This window comes from Ovis aries, chromosome 5 (genome assembly GCF_016772045.2).
Source record: "Ovis aries strain OAR_USU_Benz2616 breed Rambouillet chromosome 5, ARS-UI_Ramb_v3.0, whole genome shotgun sequence".
In the NCBI taxonomy this organism is placed as follows: Eukaryota; Metazoa; Chordata; class Mammalia; order Artiodactyla; family Bovidae; genus Ovis; species Ovis aries.
In genome coordinates this window covers 47,398,497-47,420,835 of record NC_056058.1, presented here as the reverse complement: position 1 = coordinate 47,420,835, position 22,339 = coordinate 47,398,497, and the positions used below count along the sequence as shown (strand labels likewise).

Genomic DNA, 22,339 nt, shown 5'->3' with positions numbered 1-22,339 from the left:
CCTCCACCCCACCGCCCCCTCACAAAGGCCCCCGGGGAGGCCGCCCGCAGGCCGTGCAACCCCGGCCTCGAGTGCCCGCCTCGGCCGCCACTCACCGCTAGGTCCTGGGGCACCGCCCCGCTCATGGCCCGCACCGTGCCGGCCCGCCAGGCCCGAGTGCGCAGCGCAGGCCCCGGATCTCCGCCCGCCGACGCCGCCGCCGCCGCCGCCGCCGCGGGGACCGAGGCCGAGGACGAGCCCGCGGTGTCCGCGAACAGAAGCAGCAGCCGCTTGCCCACCGGGGAGGCTGCCGCGTCCGCCATCGCCAGGGCCGGCCGGACCCGTGCTCCCGCCCGCCGCCTCCCACCACCTCCGCCGCCGATCTCCCGATCCGCCCGCAAGGCCTCCCTCCGCACCACCCGCGGCCGCGGCTCCCCCCCACCCCCCCCAACAGCCACCACCAACCACCGGCGCCGCGCAGCGCCCCCCGTGGCCGGGAGCGGAGCCGCAGCCCGGGCCCCGCACAGCGCCCCCCGCGCTTCGGAGCGGGGCGGCAGCTCCGGGCCCCTCGCAGCGCTCCGCCCCAACCTCCCCGGGGCCTGCAGTGCCCCCTGCGGCAGGGAGGGGAATTGCAGTTTCGGCCGGGGTGGGGAAGTGGGCGGGTCCTTCAGTCTCCTTTGGCACCATCCTGGTGCCATATTGCCCTTAGGGGGCCCCTTTATTTGAGAATGTTTTAGCTTACCCTCCTTGTATACCAAAGACTTTAACCGGGGTGGGTGGTTGAGGGGCAAGTTACCTAAAGAATTGATATTCTGAGATAAGAAGTTAGTGCCCCAGTACCTGATTGATTTCCAAGACTGAAAATAGGCACTACCCTCCTGTCCTTATCTTTTGGGAAACTTCCCATCGGTCCATGGGACACAATCTCTTTCTTCTCACTGATCCATAACATGGTACCATTTCATTATATATTACCAATACTTCATAGGTCCCTTTCCAATTGACCAACGTTTTATACCCATTGTATGTGATAATACCATTCTATACTGGCTGAAGGCCAACGTGCTTCCAACATCTCAATAGTCTGACATGTCCCAGGGGAGCTTCTTCCTGCTTCCAAATCAGCCAATGTTATTAAGTCCAGGTGTTTCTCAATTCAACTTTTAAGGGAACTGGAAAGAAACCAAAGTACATCTTACCATGGAAATAAGTGGAGCTGGGGACAAAGAAAACCCCACCACTCCTATATGAATTCACAGGCATGGAAGACTGATACTCTTGTCAGAAAAGTGGCTGTAGAGAAGGGGAGATAGTGAGATATTTTTTGCCTAGATTTTTGTTGAGACTGGGCAATGAGAAATCTCAAACGTTGACATTGGTCACATTAGAGACTAGTACAAGTTCCATAATCTTATGGATGCAGAGTATACATGAAAGTAGATACAAACCAGGAAAAGGTATGGTATGGTATTAATCCATGATTACTACCCTAAAAGTACCCATTTCTTTCACTGATCTGATCCACAGACAATTAAGAGCAGTAGCATTCTTTCCAGACTTATGTGCCTACCCAGAAATCTGTCCATAATCTTCTGTACCTTTGACCTACTTGCCTTGTAGCAAAGGTTGGGGGCCAGAGGGAAATACCAGTTATTGGCTCCAGTCAAAGTACAACATCCAGTGAAGCCATTCTAGAACTAACTCTATGGAGCACCAAGGAAACATTTCTTTGGATTTTTTCCTCTCCTTATTCCTTATAATGTCCATTTCCCATAGCCAACCTGAGGCCTGATTCAGTTTTTCTTGGTTTTTCTGGGCTGAGACACCTCTTAAAGCACACTCCTCACAAACTAGTTGGTAGGAGAGAAAGAGGGATGATCCATACATGACATAGCTGCCTTGTAGATTTTCCATTAAAATTCACTGCTGGGATTTTCTCCCACGTGGAGCTCTTATTACTGTCCCACTGTCCAAAGCTGGCTTCTCACAGCACCAGACACAAGTGGTGTCTTTGTGTGTAAGCTCAGGAATGGGAAAGCAAAGATTAAAAAAAAATTAATTCACAAATATGGCACTTTTCATAAGCCAGTAAGTTTTCAAAGTGTTAGGGTTACAACACTGAATAAAACAAAACCCTCATGAAGTTTATACTCTTTCTTATGCTTCAGCAATGGAAAATGAAATCACACTAGCCTTCAGAGAAAATAAACAGTAGAAAAACCCAACAAAAAAACTGAACAGAAAGGAAAAAAAGGAGAGGGAAGTAAGTTTAGATGTTCAGGCCTTAACCCTGCTCAAACAGTAGGTGAAACATAGCAGCAGTTTTATACAAAGAACGAAACTCTAATTCTGAGATTCTTTAACCACATGCTATAGCCCTACCCCCTCAAAGCCCTTCTTACTTTGTTTCCAGGATAGGTGACAACTCCCACTCTTTTCAGGGTGTATTTTCATCCCCTCAAAGTTCCTCCTCCAGGTAGTCAAGCCAATCCTGTCTTCTTGCACACTTCATTGGTATTCAGTGATGAGTGTCACCAATTTGAAGCAGGAAACTGGGTCGGAGGCTAAGCAACTTGACTCTTCTTGCTGCCTGGCAAGTCAGTGCTACAACTGGTAAAGAAAGGCTATGCCTTAGGGACAAGAGGCTTCTGCCTAGCTCTAAGCAACTACACTTCACCCACACACATTGGAAGAATGCTAACGGAGGGAGAAGAAAGGGTGGAATAGAAAGGTCTAAAGAGAGAGAGTGAACCACACAGCTTCTTTCAGCAAATGAACATTCCAAATTGAAGCATTAGGGAAAATACCACCTTCTAGAGCAAAAAAGCAGCTCTGCTGCTAGGGTAATTTTCCAAAATCAGTATTTTCAGGATGGAGAAATTGCTGAGGTCTTTAGACTTTGAATTCTGACAACTTTATCTCCAGCTCTCCACAACATAATGTATGAAAACTCTGAAAAGACACTCCTGGACAAGGTCCGTATCATGCCTTCTCCATACTTCCCAAAGCCTACAAACCATTCTAGACAAGTTTCTAATTGTACCATCTAGCATTTCTCAGGGAGGAAGAATGGATTAATACTTGACTTCACCCGGCTGGAAGTGAGAGTGACATGAGGTAAGAAGAGATGGGTATAAGTACCAGGGAAACAGGAGACCAAATCAGACTGCCAGAAATAACTGAGGTCTTAACAGAAGCTGGGTCACAGGATATAACTACTGTGGCTGCGAAGGGCCCAGGGACCAAATACTGTCCTCAAGGGACAAAAGTTCAGCCATGTCATAGAAGAAGCAGCTGGAAGAGTTGGGCAGCCTTCTCCCCACTTCCTCCTTGCCTTTCTTTGTGAAGAAAGGAATACAACACTGTAGTACACAAGGTTGCTTGGGAAAATGGATTATTCTAATAAAACTTTATTTTTTCAAACACAGCCACAGAGGCAGGACCTCATGTTTAACACACACAGACTTATGGATTTTTTTTTTAATATAAAACAAAGTTTACGAAAAATTTTTTTCCACTTTTTGTATTTGTAATCCCATTAGCACAGGGACTTTGGCAGCAGGTGGGAGTGAAGGGCAGCTGGAGCTGCCAGTGGGCAGTCACCGGGCACAGGAGGAGAGCACCAGCCTGGGAGTGGCTTCACTCACACACGCAGGAATACTCACCTACTGATCAGCCACACCACACACACAACACAGATGCAGATGTCTACCCAGGGTCAACCACTGCAGAGGTGTGTTCCACTCTGGGTAAGCCCAATATGTGAAAATCCAAATTGTCAAAACAGCTAAAGTAGAGGGAGGTTGCTTGCTTTACAAAAGAAGCAATCACAGGCTGCTTTTAAATGGTCAGCAGTCCAAATGCTTTGAAAAATAGCATTTGGTTTATACAGAACTGTTGGAACAGATCTACCATGTAAAGCAAAATAAACCACTTCTTGAAAAGGCTTGTCCAAGGGCCACAGGTACTTAGATTAGGAAGCAAAACAATAGCTCCAGCTAGTTTAACTTTCCTGATCTCAAAGAAATGGAATTCAAATATGGCATCTATACACCTTCTCCCTTAGGGATGGTGCCCTAGGGCTTTGAGGAAGCCAGGGTGGAGGCAGAAATTATTGCCCTCACTTCTTCAGCTTTGGGCCTGCAAAGAACCCCCTGACATTACCAGTGGCCTACTGTAAGCTGGCACAATCTGCAGCAGAGAGCCCATGGATGAGGATGGCCCAGGAGGAAAAGAAGCTGGCACCAGGGAATTTATGGCCTAAAGAGGGAGAACAGAAAGGGGAGGGATAAAACCAAGGAGGGGCAACTCCTGGGCTCACAGTTTTCTTGGATTCTCCAGAGAACCTCTCTCAGGCCCCTACAGACCTGGTAGCTCACTGGTAACTCGTGCTAAGTAGCAGGTGAAGGGCAGGAGTCCTGGAGGGGTAGACCTCTAAAGGCAGGAGGCTGAAGAAGACATAGCCATCTCCTCGGGAGTGGAGGCAAGGATGCTAGGGCCTCACTGATGCTCCTATCCAACATGTGGGAGACCCAGAAAACCACAGATTCAAATCCATAAGGAAGAAAACACATGAGCAACTGGTCCTACAAAACCCTGGGAAAATGCCCTTCTTCCAATAAACAGGAAGGGCAGGTCTAATTTGGTCCTGCAGGGTCTAAGCAAAGCTGGACAAAGCCTCAAAAGCCATTATGGCGGCAGCTTCAGTATGCATCTCCCCTGGAGCCAGCCCTATAGAGCTTCTGAAATCCTTAAACCCATCAGTGTGGCCACTGAGACCTGTTGCCAGGCCCAACTTGTGGGTGTGAAACAATAAAAGAAATTCAATCCAGCAACAACAAACTCCCAGCTGCTTCTCACAGTCTGCTTTACACATCCTCAGCCAATCCCTCAGTGAGCCTCAACCTCCCTGAGGTCTCTAAGGGCCAATTAGAGGCAAATAAACATTTCCTGGCAGGAGTGGAAGACAAGCAAACTAGTAAATGCTGACATCCCCTTCCTCTTTCTCAACCAACTCAGAAAAAATGGCTAGGCCTGGATCTTATAACGAGTTTCTCTACAGTCTGCTTCCAAAGGGCAGTGCTGGGGTGCACTCACCTATGCCTGCTGGGGACTGAATACTACTTCTGCTGGTCAGCCTCCATACAGGGGCTTCCTTCCTTCTTCTTCACCCTCAAAGGGCAGAAAGTAAGAGGGAAAAGAGGTCCCATCAGTAGGGAGGGAAAGAAAGAGATGGAGCCCTTCAGCCCTGCCTTAATTGCCCACATGTGCTTGCATCTACTGAGTGAGTGAGACAGGCAACTTGTATCCAGCCTTGGCAATCTGATAACAACAACAACAAAAAGCCAGCTCAGAATCAATATGCAGCGCCCTCTCTAGCCAATACTAGATCTATCTAGGGGAGATGTGGGCCTGAGGAAAAGACCATTAGTTGAGGACCCCCAAACAGAATCCTTTGCAGAGCCACTGTTGCTAACAGATTACAAGCTTGCTTCCAGAGCTCCTTAGAACCCCAACTCCTAGAACAAGCCTGCTGTCCCATGAAAACCCAAGATCCTGGGAGTACTGTGGTGCTCTGCTGTTAGGGAGCAACTGCCTTCCTTCCCTAAAGCTACCCAAACACACCTTTCCTCGAGCACTCTCATGCACTCACACACTCTCACACAATTTCTCCAAGGAGGCTGAATGAACCCCCGACCCTGGCCAAATTCTAAGACACAAGTGCCCTTTGAAGCAAAGGGGCTAGTGAAATTCCCCGAGCTGGGGTCGGCAGACCCCTTCCGTCCCTGCCCATTGCTTTCTCGGTGGCAGGGATACTCACACTCAGGGCCGCCATGGGAAGGGTCTGCTCTGGGGCTGTCCCTCCCGCCACCAGCTCCGTTTATCTTGTCCCGGCCAGTCTCTCGGCATGGTCGAGCTTCCTGGAGCGAGAAGATTTCCGGCTGCCCTGAGTCGGAGCCCTCCATTCACCCCCATTCCCAGGCTGGGCCCCCGGCCTTGGGACCTCAACACTTGTTAGTAGCCATAAGAGAGTCAGTCTGTGTGGCCCCAGGAAGTAGCCTCTCAGTTTTAGTTCTCCTCAATCAGATTCAAGTCCAGGTCCCCAAAGTCCTGCTGGCACAGTGTCCGCTTGCTTAGCGCCTGCCGCCCCCACCGCACGGCCCCCTCCTCTTCCTCTTCGCTTTCACTCAGCACCTGGGAGGAACCCCCAATGGGGCTGCAGGAAGCAGAGAGGGGTGGGGGGCTGCAGGCCATGAACCATGGTGGAGAGATACTGCTGCCTTCCCGGGCTGTTTCTTGGAGACAGAGACCTCCTGAGTATGGTTTCTATCAAACAAACAAACAAACAAAATTAAGGCAAAGAAAGATGTTAACTTCCCAGAGAACCCTGCCCAAGCTGTATTTCAAAGTACCCCTCTTGGTTACCCTTGAAAGCAGGAGTCCTATGTGTTAAGGTGAGGTCATAACTCCCAGATAAAATTTTGAAAATTTAGTGTACATGCATATTTTTTTGAGGAAAAGAGCCCATAGTTTCTATCAGATTCAAGATTAGAAGCCTGTTTATAAACTTCATGTGTGTAGGAGTACTGACTGACGGCTTGTTTCACTCCTATATTGCTAGTGCCTAGTCGGAGTCTGTTATGTATATTCAATAACATTTGCTGACTGATTGAACGAATGACTATGAATAAGTAAGTTCTCAAAGCGGTTTATGACCCAGTGGTCTAGAAGGAAGAATATGAAAAGAGTGGGCAAGTGCCTACAACAACTGTACTCACATTGGGAAGACAAAAAACACTTGTTGAGTGAATGAGTGACGCAGCAGCCTATTCTGCTTAAGCCCTCACAGGCCCACGTGAAGCAGCGAAGGGCAAGGGACAAAACCAGCCTTGCATGAAAAGGGGCAGGGCACTAATGATGGGGCTTTTCTGACCCATGCATAAAGAGGGAAGATGCCTCCGGTAGGACAATCTGGGATCTCTGTTGGAAGGTTTAACATGGGTCCAATAAGTTTCTCTGGAACTCCCAGAACAGGAATTTCACAGGACACAGGACTTTCAATGCTAACACAAGGATAATCCTGGGCAAACTGAGATGGTAGACAACCCTTAGCCAAGGCTCAGGCAGACAGGAGTGCCAGGGGAGGCCATGTCAGGAGGGCCTGGAGCTAGAGGACACTTTACAAGTGAAAATGGAACAGTCTTCGCTACTCCCATCCTAGCTTCCCTGGTCTTGCCGGTCCCACCTGATTCATCTTGTCGAAGTCCAAGGAAGGCCGCAGCCGCCGAGGGTCCTCCTCATGGCGCCGCTTGACCCCAGCTTTGCGGGCATCAAGATCACAAGGCTGTGAGCGGCTTCGGGGAAGATTGCGCAGGCCTCGAGGTCGCCAGGGCAGCTCTGGGGAGGATGCAGGGGAGCTCCGGGCAGAGGGCAAGAAGCGGCTTGCCTGTGGGCCCAGGCTGGGTGACAGGGAGAAGCGGCGTTGGGGTGGGCAAGGTGACAGGGACTCAGCATCACTCTCCCAGGAGCCACTTTGTGGGGAGGCGGCAGAGGGATGAGAAGAATCTTGGGCTAGGGCCAGGCTGAAGAAAGGGGGGCTGTAGGGTCTGTGGGCTGGGGCACATTGAGACGAGGCACTGGGAGCTTGGAGGAACCTGAGGCTGGAGACCCGCTTCGGGGGGCTCTGGTGAGGCACCTGTGGCCCACCCCCTCCACCACTGCCCCGGTGCTTGATGGGAGTCCACAGCTTGGAGGGGGCGGGCCGCCACACTGGCTGCCAGCGAGACAGGTCCACGGGCACTGAGAGTGAGCGGCAGTGCCTCTTAGATGGAGGGGCAGGGGGCACAGGAAGCTTTTCTGGGTCTGGGGGCTCAGGGCTTAGGACTTGGGAGAGGGACTGCTCCTGTGGGGAACTTCCTGGGCTGGGTGGTCTGAGGTGCAGGCTCAAGCCTGAGGGGTGGTAGCTGAGGTTGAGGCTATCCTGGAACTCGGCACAGGAACAGTGGGGCAGGCCCCTCCAGGAAGCACCTTCTGGAAGGCATTCATAATAAAGACAGAATTAATGATAGCTAATATATTTTCAAGAGCTTACTATGTGCTACAAAACATAGTGAGCTTTATGTGAGGTTTCCCCTAAACTTCATGAGTTAGGTACTATCACTACCCCGATTTCACAGATGAGAGAAGTTCCGTAACTTGCCAACAGTTATGCAGGAATCAAATGACCAAAGCAGGGTTCAGAACCAGATTTGTCCGATGCTAAAGCTAGATCTTTTACCCAGCAGACTATAGTGCCTCCATTACGAGGAACCACCTGAAACTAAAAATATAGAATCATAAACTGCCTGTGAATCCGTGTCAAAGGTAGAATGAGTCAAGAGAAGCAAAGGTGTGTGTGCCACGCTCATCTTTCACTCCACTCCACCAAGCTCTACTTTGCTCCCCCAACCCCCAAGCCCTGAGTTGCGGAAAGCTGGCCTACACTCTCCGTCCTTAGCCTTTACCTTTCCTATGTGTCAAAGCACCAAGACAGGGTGATCAAGCAGGTAAGAGATCATCTGTATTCTTAGTGAAGGCAAGGGTGGGGAGGGTACAGTGGGAAAGGCCTTTGATGGTGCTTGTGTTCCTCTGGGTCTGGCCACCCACAAGGAAACGCTCAACATACTTACATGGAAAGATCTTCTAGTTTTATTATGATTAGTTTAAAAAGAAAGTTCCAAATATACAGAATCCAACCTTTTGTATTAAAAGAGTGTGAATAAAAAAAATTTACATTTTTATTTGATTCTATTTGTGAAAAAACAAAAACAAAAACTCTGGTTGAATAGACAAGAAACTAATAAAAGGAATTACTTTTAGGGAGGTGATAGAAGCTCGGTAGATAGAAAAGGAAGGGGCACTTTTTTCAGATTAACACTTTTCCTATTTAAGAAAATTGTGGAGGCAGGCTAGCTAGACCTGGTTATGGAAAACCAATAAAAGAAACGTGGATGGAGGCATGGGCATACACACACATAAACACATCATGTCTTACCAGACACAAGCTGGAAAGGGTTCCCACAGTTGGAGATGTCTGCATGATCAGGCAAAGGCTAAGAGACACAGAATATCCATCATGATTCAAGATCAGGACAGAGTTCCAGGAAGCCCCTTCAGCTCACCCCTGCAATTCATGGGCTATAGGGATATTAGGGACATCTAAGTGTTCTCTTCTTATCCTCCCAAAGTTAGTGAGTAAAATAATTCACATCTTCCAGTATCTCAAACCCTTCTCCACCCAAATTTTAGTGGCCCTTCTCTTAACAGTAAGAAAAACCTTGCCCCCTTCCTTTTGGGCTAGGTTTTGAGCCTTTAGCGGGCACATCCAGTACAAGTACCATGATTCATACAACGCAGGACAAGGGTGAAGTAGTAACAACAAATAGCCTCAGAAAAAAGGGCAAGGGGGTCTTAGAGAAGTGGGAAGACTGTCTTTTACCAGACTGATGCTGAAGCGTGTGCATTTCAGCTCATCCAGAGTCTGCTTCTGTAGCTGCTCAGTGATCAGGGTTATCATGATTCTCCCCAGGATTTGACTTGCACACTTTGGAGCAAATGATGGATGTCTTCCCTGTTGTTCTTCCAGACCTCACTCATGAGCTGTCTTCTGCCACTGCAGCACCATTCTAGCACCATTGGGACTTCCCTTTCCAGTCATGCCTGCTGAGTCTGCCAATTACAGATGGATCAGCCCCAAGTGATATTAGAGATGTACCTACTCCAGAGATGGAAAATGCATGGCACACATACCCCAGCATCCCTATGTCAGGCCTCTGGCACACATCATTAACTGATCACAGCTCTTTCCGGCTAAGCCTAAACATAGCCTCGGAAACAGTCTCAACTTGGCACTCCGGATAACCAGTATAATAAAATGGAGTTAGCAAGCAAGTTGAAACCTATTTGCCACTCCTAACCTGGTTCATGCTCTGCTCTGCCTACCCAAAATACCAGCACCACTTAGAAAACAGCTCAAATGAGAGAAATGCCCACATTGTTATATCCTTCTTGATTAGTCCAATATTTTATCTTCCAGTCAAAAGCAAGGAGAGGTAGCCTTTTCCTAAACTACAGAAATAGCAACAGTGCAGTGGCTGTAGGAATGACTTTCTACTTCAAAGCAGAGTAAACAAGGTATTATATTCTCCTTCACCCTCAACAGCGGATATTACATTATTGTTCTCCAACAGATACTGTACATATTCTCTTATATGAAGACAAGAAAATGCTACCAGGGTAATTCCATTCACATTTCAACTCTATAGGTGTTAAAAACAACAACTCTAACTTCATTCAACTAAGTTTTTAGCCTGATTTGACTCAAAGACCATGAATACAATTAATCAAGACTCTTTCTCACGGTCAATTACAGTAGAAGCAAACTAATTCTATCAGAAAACAGGCTTCAAGCCCACACAATTGCCTGAGGGACCTCAATCAACGGAGGAGGGGAAGTTAATCTAACATTTCCATACTGTTCTGCCTATTCCCAGAAATGACCAGCAGGCAGACAGCAATCAGACAGAGTAAGTAGCATTTGCTAGCAGAGAGAACAAACTATCAAGACATCAAATCTGGATCCGATTTGCTGTGATGGTCTTGGCAAATCATCAAACTTTTCTTTCCCTCAGTTTACCCATATGAAAAACGGGCAGAATAATCTTAATCTGTCACAGGGATAATGTAATGCAAAATATCAAAACATAAGAAGTATACCACTTGGCCTGAACAAATCAGAAGTCCACACAGACTGCCATTTCTCACCCTTCCTATTTGTTGCTCTACAAAGCCTCAGGGTGCTACAAGTGATAATATTAAGATGAAGAAGGCAATTGGGTTGATTTATTTGGCTGAGTATCAACCTCCCTCACTCACATGCCAAGAAAAGCCCAAAAGGCTTGACCTTGAGGGCAGATAACTTTCAACCCTGGCCAAAAAAAAAGGTGGAGGGGGGGAAATCCTCTCTACTAGATTTCCACCTCAGAGGGAGGCAGACCACAAGGAAAAGCAAAGAAACACACTTCGATGTACTTGGAGTTTAGGCAAAAAAGAGGCAGAAGTCAACCACCACTATAGTCAAATAATGTTTTCATGCATAATTATTATTACCACCCTGAAGTCCCAGTTTCCTGAGCGCTCTTGAGCGCTCCCTTCGGCTGCTTCCCCCATTCTTGTAGAAGCTAAAGCTTGTATCACTTCTGCTCTTGGTTTCTTAACTCTGCCCTCAAAGACCAACCAGAGAGGAAACCTAAGGCAGGCTTTTACCCCCAGAGACCCCAGGCCTCAGGCTGACCAGCCATGAGGAGCACGGAATGAAGCAAACTCTTTCAAGGTTTTCATGAGGCATTTGGCCAAATAGCAAACTTCCAGCCCTCTCTGGGATCAAGAGAGTGATTTTGTGTTTTTCTGCATTTTAATTGTTGGGATGTGGCCACACACGGCGGTAATTAGAACAATGCAACTACCACCACGCAACTGATACTTTCAGTCTGAGTTTCCTAAAACAGGCCAGGCTGAGAGGGGGAACAGAACGGAAGCCATAAGGAATCAAACCAGGACACAAAAGAAGGCAAACCAGCTCCGCGAGGGGCCTCCTCTTTCTCAGGCAGGCAGAGAAAAAAGAGTAAGAAGCCCTCTCTTGCCGTCTTCCTTCCCCTTCCATTTTGTGTATCTGAGGGGCACAGACAGCCCTGAACGTTCACTAAACAAGTTAAAACTTCTCAGCTTAACAACTGGCATGGGGCTAAGCCCAACACAGAGCAGCAGGCCGCTAGGCCCTCCCTCAAACCCCACCAGGCCCAACTCTCAATCCAGGCTTTCTCTGCACCATCACCTGTCCCTCAAATAAAGGTTGGACCCCCACCCCACTGGGTGGCAGTAACCCCTGACATAAGGGTTTCAGGGATGCTGAGGTTGTGCTGAAACCTGGATAACCTAGGATCAAGTCAGGCCAAGGAAGAAGAGAGTCAAAAGCCCCTGGAGACCTTCCCCCTAGGTCCCAGTCCCACACTCTGGGGGAGACTGAAGAAAAACATGAGGCAGAGAGGCACACGAACAGGTATGTGGGGACCTGAGTGCTTTTTCTCCATATGGCACCGGTGGGCATAGGAGTGACAAGTGGGAGCACCCCTCCCCCCACCCCAATGAAGAAGCAAAAGGCTAGGCCCCCCTCTCCAATCTTCAACCTCTCCATCGGTTGCTCTGCCCGTCCCCGCGGGGTGGGGCATGGGGCGTCCGCTAGCCCCTTGGGGTGGGGGGGGAGGGCGCCACGGCACGCTCAGGGGGGCTGTCGCTCGCCTGTTCCCAATCAGCTCCCATCATCTGGCCGCGGGGAAGCGAACTCAGGACACAGGGGACGAGAGGGTCTGGGACTTAACACTCCGCCACCCCCTCCCCCACCGGGTCCCGTGCTCTCCCCGCGGAGGCGGCCAGCGAGGCCCTGCCTCGCGGGCGGACGGGCTGGGGGAGGGGAAAGAGGGAAGGAGGGAGGGACGGTCTAGGTGCCCGCCCCGAGGCCCCAGCGCCACCTGCCCTCCGCCACCTACCGCGGCTCCTCCAGTTCCCAGGGCCGCGGCCGGAGCAGCTCTGAGCGCTCGGTTCGCCCCACGGTGCCCTTAAAAGGCGCCGGCGTGAACCAACGGGTCCCTGAGGAGAGTGGAGCGATCGCTCGGGTTGGGAGAACCCCCCCTGAACCGTCCGCGGAGGCTTGAGCCCCGCGTCGTTTTTCTCGCAAAGTCTCTCTTGGATAGCGCCGTCGGAAAGAGGCCGGGCTTTTTAATTTAGCGATGAGGGTGGTTTCCTCCCTAGGAAGTCACCCCCTACAGAATATTGCGGAAGGTGGACTGGGCCAGTCGAACGCAAATCTCGAAACTCGCGGGGGAGGCCGTGTTGGTCGAAGGTAAACAAAGCCATTGCTCCCGCCCTCTGTTACTACATCAGCCCATGTACAGCCCCCAACTCGATTCCGGCAGCGTAATGGAATTAGCCAGGGTTCCTCTCACCTGTTCTCCTGCCCCCACTCTCTAAGGCCTCCGCTCTGAAGGAATTCCCCTTCCCCCAGCAGAGGACCCGTCCGCGTCGTGAAGGCTTCTGGGAGGCGTAGTCCAAGCTCCGATTAGGGCCTGCTCTGAGTCCCAGGAGCCCCTCTTCCAGCTGCCGGATCGGCTCGAACCTTATAAACCCAGGACCTGTAACGGTTGCGGGCCGTTCCCACTTGTTTGTGTAGTTAGCTGTCACTCAAAATACTGTAAATCCGACGAGGGCCCAGGGCTGTTCACTCCTTCTCCTCTCTTTATGCCCCCACCCCCAGCAGGATGAGGTAATGGGATTGTGATTATGACATCATAGGCGGTTCAGTTGCTTGCGTGGGGGAGGGGGGAGAAGGGAAAGTACGGTGGTTACAGCTGGACCACTTTCTTTTTTTTTTTTTTTGATTTAATAAAGTTTTATTTTTCAAAATGTACAGCTGGTGGGACCTGTTCATGCATCTTCACCAGCAGCTGGGGCATCTCCACCCTTGGTGTTTCTGGTGTAAATCACTTGAGCTCTGTGCTTTGAAACCAGTTTAATAAGTCCTTTACTAAGGAGTTCCTGAAGGGCTGCTCTGGCCAGGGAACCACGAATCTTCAGTCTCTCAGAGACCACAGCTGGAGTTATAAGTTTATAGTTGGGAACTTCTTTACAGAGTTTGTCATATGTTGCTTTGTCAAACAAGACTAGGTTATTGAGCTTGTCCCGAACTTTGCCTTTGGACCACTTCTTCTTTTTGGCCTTGCCCCCAGATTTGTTCACTGGATCTTTGTCTTTCTTGGCCGACTTTCCGGCATCTTTCTTCTTCTTGTCGTCCTTGGGCGGCATAGCGAAGCCCGGAGAGCAGCTGCAACCACTGCCGCCTCGCTAAGATGTCGGACAAAAAGCTGGACCACTTTCTTTAAACCTTTCTGGGAGGGAGGAAACAGGTCGCTGGGGGAAAAGATATTGATAGTGCTATATTTCCTCTTCAGGAAGAGAAAATCACCTTTTATTAAGTCTCCATCGCTACCAGTACCTCCTACTCAGCCAAAGTTTAAGTCCTTTTTGAAGAGACTGAATGTAGCAGTTGATAGGTGAAGAGGCTGTGAAACAGCTAGGTGGTTTCTGGCTCTTAAGTAAATTTGAGTATCAGCTATCAAAGAAGGTTTAGACAGAGGGTAAAACATGGGAAAAGGAGAGGTTTTAAACAATGCCTTCGTATTATGATCTTTTTGTGGGACAGAGTTTTAGATTTTTAATCAATTGGAAAGTAGAAGTACTGCAAGTAATCTTCACTATTACATTCAGCAAGAAGTCCCCTGAAAGACACGTTTTCCCTAAATATTTCATGCACCACTGAAGTCTGGGACAGATAAGTAATCGTGACCAGCTCAAAGGTAGAGCCAATGGTGGGGATCTTCCTCAGAAAGATAGGGAAGGCAGGAAGCAGGAGTGACCAAATCTGCAAAAAGAAGAGTAAAGGAAAAGTGAAGTATTTATCAAGAAAATACGCAGAGGAGGGGGTTGTGATAGATACACTGCACATTTGTTTGCCCTGCACATTTCTCCTTGGCAAAAGAAGGGGCAGGGACCATGAGTTGTAGAGGAAACGATTTCCAGTAATTGCTGCTATGAAGCGCTTATGTGCCAGGCACCGTGCTGCATACTTTAAATATGTATTCTCATTTTTGTTTACAATCATCAAATGAGAGAAAATTTCCTTGTTTGACAGATGAAACAGCAAGAGAGGTTACGTAGCTACCCATGTGGTGGACAACGGTCATATTAAAAAGCTATCTGGGACTCTAAAGCCCTTGGTCCTCACCACTAGGTAAATCTCCCTTTTTATTTAATAATAAAATATCATGCTTACTAAAGCTAAGTGATTGACACCCATTTCATCAAGTATAAAACAGTGTCCCCAGTGCAGCCCAGCCTCTTCCCCATTTCTAACAACTAGATCTCTTTATCCCGCTTTTGGTTCAGGGTGTTTTTTTTTTTAACTCACATTCTCCATATTTTTCCCCCTGTTGTTCCATTTTCCTTCTTTTGTTCTTGGGCTACTACCTTGAACCCTATCATAATTGTGACCTCCTGGGCTAGACCCCATCTCTGACCCTGCTCCAGTGGGTTTCAGCAGAGGATACTACCTGGGCTCCCTCCTACTCTTCATCCTGATTCTCTGAGGGTTCCAGGGCCTGGAGCCAGTCATCCAAAGGGGTGGAATCCATTGGCTCTAAGAGATTGTCCATTCTGCACCTAGGAAGGCAGCAGAGTCAGAGAAATGTGCACTTCAGTCAGACTCTCCCTTTTCAGCCAGTGAAAGTGAAACCTCTGCAAAGTGGAGAGAGATAAGGCTTAGTCCACCACTCAAGGAAGGAACAAGGAATAGTGCACACACCCCTCAGCCTGCAGAGGCTGGCTGGGAGGGTCCCAGGAATGTAGGGCTCTTCTCCACTTCCTGATCTGGGCATCCCAGGAGCGACGGCTGTACCTCCTGTTCTTGTTTGGTGTTTGAGGGTGAAGTCCTGGCTGTCGCTGTGCCCTGGCAATGACAAATGTGTCAGACTAAGGTCACGGCCAAGGGGCACAGCTTATTGCTTATTATGGTGAATTAGGAGACTCATTAGGGATTTCCTGAAAATGAGGTAAGATCAATGTCCTCAACCCAAAGAAAATGTTTAAGTTAGATTAAATATCAAACTTCCCAACTCTCTAATATTCTTTCTTCTGGGTAAGCTAAATTAGATATTCCAAGTCCCTCACTAGTCAAGGTAGATACGGAAGAAAGTACTTGATATCTCTTTAAAACATATTCTACCTTTTCATTCATTAATTTGTATATATGCTTGTAAGCTTACATGTAATTAGTCAGGTATGTTGTAATTAACAGTCAGATGGAGGCATGGGCCTCCCAGGTGGCACTAGTGGTAAGAACCCTCCTGCCAATGCAGGAGATGTAAGAAATGCAGGTTCGATCCCTGGGTTGGGAAGATCGGAGGGCATGGCAACCCACTCCAATATTCATGTTTAGAGAATCCCATGGACAGAGGGAATCCCCTGGGGCTGGGGTCCATAGGGTGGGAAAGAGTCGGACACAACTGAAGTAACTTATCATGCACACATATGCATGAGGTGAAAATGGAAGAAAAAAACGAATAGAGCTTTGAGTTGTCTTATGGGCCAAGTATAACTTGTTCCATTTGAAAAAAAAATCTTGGAAATTTATTTGGGGGACTAGATTACAGGATAATTTAGTAATGTTGCAACTTTGTGGGAGCATTCAGATTTTAGTATCTTTCCATCACCTGACATTGAACAAAAACCATGTGTTTGACATTCTTGTGACTACCCACAACTGCACTCACTTGGGGACCTGCTGCAGAAAGCACTGGTAACCAGGTGTGCGCTTGCCATAATCTATCTGCTTTTGCCGCCGCTGTAGGACAGCTGCATCTGTCTCTAGCTCCCACCTATAAAGACGTAGACAGTGGTCCCATGAAGTGTTATGATAGTCATCAAAGCAGAAACCAGCTCTTCCCACATTCCCTTAATCTCCAGCCTGATTGTCAAACTTACCTGGCATGGCAGGGCTCTGTACTGACTCCCACATTCAACATCTCTATCCTGGAGGATAAAGACTCTTCACACACCTTCTTTTTGGGGAAGCAGATTCTACAGATGAAAAGGATATTAGGATAAAACCCAGCTAACTATACTATACCTCTCAGCCACTACACTACCAAGATCCTGGCACCAGATAAAGGTTGTATTCCTGACTCACTGTCTCTCAAAATTAAAGGTTGCATTTCGAATTTGTTTCTCAAAGTGTGGTCTGTAAGCCATTTCTATGGGTAGCTTTATGGGTGCCTTGATAATTCCTCAGCCCCACTCTCAGTTCAGTTCAGTTCAGTCGCTCAGTCGTGTCCAACTCTTTGTGACCCCATGAATCACAGCACGCCAGGCCTCCCTGTCCATCACCAAATCCCAGAGTTCACTCAGACTCATGTCCATCGAGTCAGTGATGCCATCCAGCCATCTCATCCTCTGTCGTCCCCTTCTCCTCCTGCCCCCAATCCCTCCCAGCATCACAGTCTTTTCCAGTGAGTCAACTCTTCGCATGAGGTGGCCATAGTACTGGAGTTTCAGCTTTAGCATCATGCCTTCCAAAGAAATCCCAGGGCTGATCTCCAGAATGGACTGGTTGGATCTCCTTGCAGTCCAAGGGACTCTCAAGAGTCTTCTCCAACACCGCAGTTCAAAAGCATCAATTCTTCGGTGCTCAGCCTTCTTCACAGTCCAACTCTCACATCCATACATCACTACTGGAAAAACCATAGCCTTGACTAGACGGACCTTAGTGGGCAAAGTAACAGCCCCACTCTAGACCTATTGAATTATCATTTTGGTAAGTTATATTTTAAAGAGCTTCCAAGGTTATTTTAAACATTTTTTACCATGGAAAATAAATACTCAATAGCATAATTCTCTGCTACTCAAAGTTTGATCCCCAGACCAGCTGCATTAGCATCAGCTGAGAACTTGTTAGAAGTGTAGAATCTTGGTAACCAGATCTACTGAACCAGAGTATGCATTTTAGCAAGATCCACAGGTGATTAGTATAAATATTAAACTTTGAGATCACTGGATATCATGGACCTCCTAGTTACCCGTGACCCAGTACTCATGGCCAATCTTGTTTCATCTATACTCACCACCACTCCCACAGGATTATTTAAAAGCAAATCCCCAACATTAATAATAAATTCTTAATACCATCTAGACAGAGGATGAGAGTGATGGTTGGATAGCGTCACTGACTCAAGGAACATGAGTTTGAGCAAACTGCAGAAGATGGTGAAGGACAGGGAAGCCTGGCATGCAGCAGTTCATGGAGTCCCAAAGAGTCAGACACAACTGAACGACTTAACAATAATAACCACCTAGTCAATGTTCAGATATCCATAAACAACCAAAGTTTGGGATCCTTTGGACTCTGATAAGATGATTCTACTTTCCTTGAAAAGAAATTTCTTTTACCTCACAAACCTAGTGTCTCAGATGCTGCCCACTTAAAAGGATCACGGGCCCAGGAAAGCTCTTGGAAGGGGCCAGTGCTACTCATCATAAATACACACACCTGTCTTGCCGCAACATCTGCCACACTGGCTGCTTATGTTCCATCTATAGAGGAAGGCTAGCAAAAATAAGGAAAGGTCCACGTAACGGCACGAGAAAGAAGCAAGGGAAAAAAACACAACCCATTTAAAACACCCTCTCACATAAATGAATTCCTCCAGGTATTATCCTAGGGAGTGGTCGTCGCTAGCAAGGTGCAATTTAAATGTCCCGGGGTAGAAGGGGCTGAGGGGGCAGAAGGAAAGGAGAGTTCAGAAAGGTTGTGGTGATTGGCCAGAGGAAGAGCCAATGAGGCGCCAAGCTCCCTATGGGGTGGGGCTTAGCTAGGGGCTGGCCCAAAACTGGAGGTCTAATCGGAAGCCTGCTGGCTTGTGGGGCGGGGCAAACCTCCTTCCGAACAGCTCACGCCCCCGGTGATGTAGGAGGCAAACGATTGGTTCAGCGGGTCTAGGCGGGTACGCGGAGGTAGGCGGACGCAGTTCTGAGAAGAGCGTGATAGGTTTTTGGAAAGGCGGAAGGTTTGAATGGTCAAGGCTTTTGGCTGTTAATCTTACTCTTAGGCTGTAACTTCAACCTTCTGCTGAGAGAAGCGGCGAAACCAGACCCTGGCCTATCTGGTCAAGAGGCATAGATGTCTGGTTAAATCGCCTCCTTTACCTCAGATTTTTCTTTAATTCTTCTAGAATCTTCGCTTGTGTCTGATTTCCTTGCTTACTTTCATTCCTCCTGAAGGCAAGTCTCGGACTCAAACCTGCGGTAAGCCGGGAGCTGTGTCCTCCACAGAATCACGGGCCTCGCGAACGGTGTTTAGGGGACAAAACAGGCATTATCGCGAGTTAGGAGACCTGAGTTCCTTCCTGTCAGGAGTCATGAACTGTGTGGCCCCTAACGAGTCAAAGGCCTCTTTTAATTTCATCTTCAAAACTTGCCTTTCGGTAAGTTAAGATTCCAATGGAAAGGCCAAGCCGTTTCCGGCAAGTGCTATTTCACCTTCAGGCCAATCTGTAATTCACCGTTTGGGAATGCCCTCTTCTCCAGTACTGGTTCACTGGTCGCAACTGTAAAGGATGGAGGAGGTTGTGTAGGTGACGTTTTTCCATCTTTTATGGTTGTTTAGTAGAGTCCGACTCTTTTGCGACCCTATGGACTGCAGTCCACCAGGCTCCCCTGTCCATGGGATTTCCCAGACAAGAATGCTAGAGAGGGTTGCCATTTCCTCCTCCAAGGGATCTTACCCACTCGGATCCAACCCACGTGTCCTGCATTGGTAGGCGGATTATTTTACCGCTGAGCCATTTGGGAAGCCTCGTCTCTTAGCTAGGTTTTATTTTTTCTTTAGAACTCGGAGACCATGTCTGCAGAATTCTCATCCAAAAGAGAGGAGGGAAGCCTTGCCTCAGGACCTAGTTTTAGGTCCAATCAGAGGAAGATATTAAACCTGCTCCTTGAGAGAGATGCCTCCTTTTCCATCAGTTCAGATCTCCCTGCAACTCCAGTGGAGAAGAAACTTTTTGGTGACTCTGCAAACCTAAGCATTTTGTCTGGGTAAATCTACTTTTTATTTTCATATCTCCTTTGCTCTTCTAAACAGTTTTTGGGCTTTTAAAAAATTATCCTAGTTCAGAGATAAGGGTTAAGCTACTGCCTTTAACTAACCATTTGACAGTTTTGAGTCTAAGGCTTCTTTTCTGTGACACAGAAGTAATAATCTCTTACTATCTTACTGGGATCATATAGAATCAAATGATGAGGAAAGTCTTTGAAAACTATTGCATCATATAAGTTGTCACTTTATAAGTACTACAGTTAACATTACTTTTGTTGTTGTTTAGTTGCTAGTGCCCAATTCTTTTGCAACTCCATGGGCTGTAGCCCACCAGGCTCCTCTGTCCATGGTATTTCCCAGGCAGTAATACTGGAGTGGGTTGCCATTTTCTTCTCCAGGGGATCTTCCCAACCCAAGGATTTAACCCACATCTCCTGCATTGACAGATGGAGTCTTTACCAGCGATCCACCAGGGAAGCCCCTATTGTACTTTAAATTCTGGTAATGCCATACTCTGATGCCTCAACTAGTCAGCAAAGTTGGAAGTCAGAGAAGTACTGAAGACTCCAGGGAGAAATAAAATCTGTGTGCTCATGGTGCTCAGGGCAAAAGATGAGTCAAGACCCACCTCAGCCATTTTCTTAAATTACTTTGATTTAACATGTCGTTGAGAAAATGAGGTATTATTGAAGTAGAGAAAAGGTGGGCTATTTTTCTTAGGCTAGTCTGACGTGTTTTCAAAAATCAATTAGATTTATTTGAAGACTGTTTTATGTGGTAGTCAGGGATGGGTATTTCAAATGAAGAGGATAATGTAATCTTTGCCTTTCAGGATATTATAACCCAGTGGGAATCTTGATGTACTATTATGTCTCAACAGAGGAACCCCAAAACGTCGCCTTGATCTTTCGAATCTTAGCAGCGGGGAGATGTCTGCCACTCAGCTTACTGCTTCTGCAGACTTTGATGAAACTGGTAGGGAAAAGGGAGGTTAAGGCCTCAAGGGAAAGAATAATTGTTAGGGGAAAGGACAGTAGTATGATAGAGATGGAAGGTGGTAAAAGTAGATAGAGGGCCTTGAGGATGGAATTCTTCGAGTACCTAGAGGATTTTTGAGAAGAATAATTCAGCCAATGGGAAGAGAATTGACCCGAATAGGAGTCACTTTGCATTGAGAAAGTTAGACAAGAAGGAATATTTTGTTGATTAATTGTGTGAATGAAAGTGATAGTTAAAGATAAAAAGTTTTATGCCTCAAGTCTAATTTCAGCAGAGACAAAGAAGCCAACATAAAGAAATGCTTTGTCAACTAATTCTTATGTGTTTTTATAGGGTGTGTACCCCAAAGGAATGTGTTTTACTAGTCAACCATTTTAGTATTTGTTCTAATTTCATATTTCCTGAGTGATAAATTTTCCTTTCTACTGATGAAAAAAAATCTCTGTAGGTTAGCATAATGCACTATTTCCGAGAAATTTTCCTTTATGTGACATATGCAGATTTTCAAGTTTCCATGAACTTGTACCATGGTACCTTGTATCATGAAATTGGTATTTATCAACAGCCTTTGTATTTAAAAGCTCAGCTTTTGAAATTAATATGGCTCACTAGTAATGAAAACTAGAAGGAAAGACAAAATACATGAACAAGAATAACTCTTTACATCTGACTGCAGGTCATTTGGAGTCTACAGGACCTGAGCAAGTACAGTTAGCTGGAATGTAAGTTCTTTTGCTAAATGAATCCCATACTAAAGTATTAAAGCCTTCTCAGCACTGGCCTGGGGATTTTATCCTATGCAGAGTCTATAGCGAATGTTTCACCTTAAGTGTAAGGGGGCTTGAAGGCGTAGGTTCTTCCCTTGAAAGATATTTTAAGTTTCCAAAATCGAAATTGTGTTGTAAGGGACTTCCCTGGTGGCGTAGTGGATGGAAATCCGCCTACCAATGCAGGAGACTTAGATTTGATCCCTGGTCCGGGGCAATTCCACATACTGTGGAGCAACTAAGCCCATGTGCCGCAACTTGTGAGCCTGTGCTCTAGAGCCCATGAGTCACACCTACTGAGCCTGCATGCCGCAACCACTGATGCCTATGTGCCTAGAGCCTGTGCTCTGCAAGAAGAGAAGGCACTGCAATGAGAAGCCTGAGCATTGCAATGAAGAGTAGCCCCTGCTTGTTGCAATTAGAGAAAGCCTGCAGGCAGCAACAAAGACCCAATGCAACCAAAAAATAAAATAAATAAAAAATAGTAGATTACTTATGTAAAAAAAATAGTGCTGTGAAAAGGAAGGCTATTTATTTTAACCCTCACATACAATCAGTATGGTCTTTAAAATGGAAGAGAATGGTATACTGAACTTAGATGGAGGCTATCATCTGCATGTGAGTAGTACTAAATCTTAGTGGTCAAATGTACAGCAGAGGGCAGGCTCTGGAATCAGAGTGTTTGGATTCCAGTATCTTACTGCTTCATGAACTTATTTTGACAAGTTTCTTAACCTCAAGGGACCTCAGTTTATTTGTAATTAAAAAAAAAATAATAATGGAGATAATAGCACTTTACATAAATGACTCCTGTGAGGATTAAATGAAGATGTATACCTAATACATATACTGCATTTTA

At 47.2% G+C, this 22,339-nt stretch overlaps 5 protein-coding genes across 10 annotated transcripts in view; 1 reads left to right on the top strand and 4 right to left on the bottom strand.

Annotated features, from left to right (window-relative positions):
• KDM3B (lysine demethylase 3B) overlaps nucleotides 1–402 on the bottom strand; it is a 58,883-nt gene extending 58,481 nt beyond the window's left edge. For all 4 annotated transcript variants that reach the window (XM_042250550.2, XM_027970282.2, XM_042250551.2 and 1 more), the window contains exon 1: nucleotides 96–402. In XM_042250550.2, coding sequence (XP_042106484.1) covers nucleotides 96–302 — 207 coding nt within the window. In that variant the 5' untranslated portion in view covers nucleotides 303–402. The remainder of the gene's footprint in view (nucleotides 1–95) is intronic.
• A 2,954-nt stretch (nucleotides 403–3,356) lies between these two features.
• Nucleotides 3,357–12,605, bottom strand: FAM53C (family with sequence similarity 53 member C). Its single transcript, XM_015096059.3, has 5 exons — nucleotides 12,564–12,605; nucleotides 9,458–9,687; nucleotides 9,014–9,071; nucleotides 7,226–8,010; nucleotides 3,357–6,306 (listed from the first exon to the last, which is right to left on the bottom strand). The coding sequence occupies exons 2-5, from the start codon at nucleotides 9,533–9,535 to the stop codon at nucleotides 6,049–6,051; spliced, it is 1,179 nt and encodes a 392-aa protein (XP_014951545.2). The 5' UTR covers nucleotides 9,536–9,687; nucleotides 12,564–12,605; the 3' UTR covers nucleotides 3,357–6,048.
• LOC101110758 (small ribosomal subunit protein eS25) lies at nucleotides 3,357–13,935 on the bottom strand. Its single transcript, XM_060415816.1, has 2 exons — nucleotides 12,564–13,935; nucleotides 3,357–9,687 (listed from the first exon to the last, which is right to left on the bottom strand). The coding sequence occupies exon 1, from the start codon at nucleotides 13,873–13,875 to the stop codon at nucleotides 13,498–13,500; it is 378 nt and encodes a 125-aa protein (XP_060271799.1). The 5' UTR covers nucleotides 13,876–13,935; the 3' UTR covers nucleotides 3,357–9,687; nucleotides 12,564–13,497.
• On the bottom strand, nucleotides 13,816–18,380 carry LOC105612523 (oocyte-specific histone RNA stem-loop-binding protein 2-like). Its single transcript, XM_042250555.2, has 6 exons — nucleotides 18,170–18,380; nucleotides 16,609–16,704; nucleotides 16,398–16,502; nucleotides 15,431–15,574; nucleotides 15,180–15,288; nucleotides 13,816–14,491 (listed from the first exon to the last, which is right to left on the bottom strand). Exons 1-5 carry the CDS (start codon nucleotides 18,211–18,213, stop codon nucleotides 15,192–15,194), a joined length of 486 nt encoding a protein of 161 aa, XP_042106489.1. The 5' UTR covers nucleotides 18,214–18,380; the 3' UTR covers nucleotides 13,816–14,491; nucleotides 15,180–15,191.
• Nucleotides 18,381–18,665: 285 nt separating this feature from the next.
• The window catches only part of CDC25C (cell division cycle 25C), a 38,194-nt gene continuing 34,520 nt past the window's right edge, over nucleotides 18,666–22,339 (top strand). For 2 of the 3 annotated variants that reach the window (XM_042250552.2, XM_004008833.5), the window contains exons 1-4: nucleotides 18,666–18,924; nucleotides 19,508–19,713; nucleotides 20,595–20,689; nucleotides 21,390–21,435. In XM_042250552.2, the coding sequence (XP_042106486.1) occupies nucleotides 19,520–19,713; nucleotides 20,595–20,689; nucleotides 21,390–21,435 (335 nt within the window). In that variant the 5' untranslated portion in view covers nucleotides 18,666–18,924; nucleotides 19,508–19,519. Of the gene's footprint in view, nucleotides 18,925–19,507; nucleotides 19,714–20,160; nucleotides 20,690–21,389; nucleotides 21,436–22,339 lie in introns of those variants that run through there. The other variant, XM_042250553.2, reaches the window with a different exon arrangement.

Excerpts from the sequence above, each read along its gene's own strand:
- LOC105612523 (XM_042250555.2), bottom strand. The coding sequence starts at position 18,213 with ATGGAACATAAGCAGCCAGTGTGGCAGATGTTGCGGCAAGACAG. Across the intron at positions 16,705-18,169 it reads CAGATGTTGCGGCAAGACAG|AATCTGCTTCCCCAAAAAGA; the intron begins GTGTGTGTATTT and ends TTTCATCTGTAG. Across the intron at positions 15,289-15,430 it reads CAGCCTCTGCAGGCTGAGGG|GTGCAGAATGGACAATCTCT; the intron begins GTGTGTGCACTA and ends CTGCCTTCCTAG.
- LOC101110758 (XM_060415816.1), bottom strand. The coding sequence starts at position 13,875 with ATGCCGCCCAAGGACGACAAGAAGAAGAAAGATGCCGGAAAGTCGGCC.
- FAM53C (XM_015096059.3), bottom strand. The coding sequence starts at position 9,535 with ATGATAACCCTGATCACTGAGCAGCTACAGAAGCAGACTCTGGATGAG. Across the intron at positions 9,072-9,457 it reads CACGCTTCAGCATCAGTCTG|CCTTTGCCTGATCATGCAGA; the intron begins GTAAAAGACAGT and ends TGTGTCTCTTAG. Across the intron at positions 6,307-7,225 it reads ACTTCGACAAGATGAATCAG|AAACCATACTCAGGAGGTCT; the intron begins GTGGGACCGGCA and ends TTTGTTTGATAG.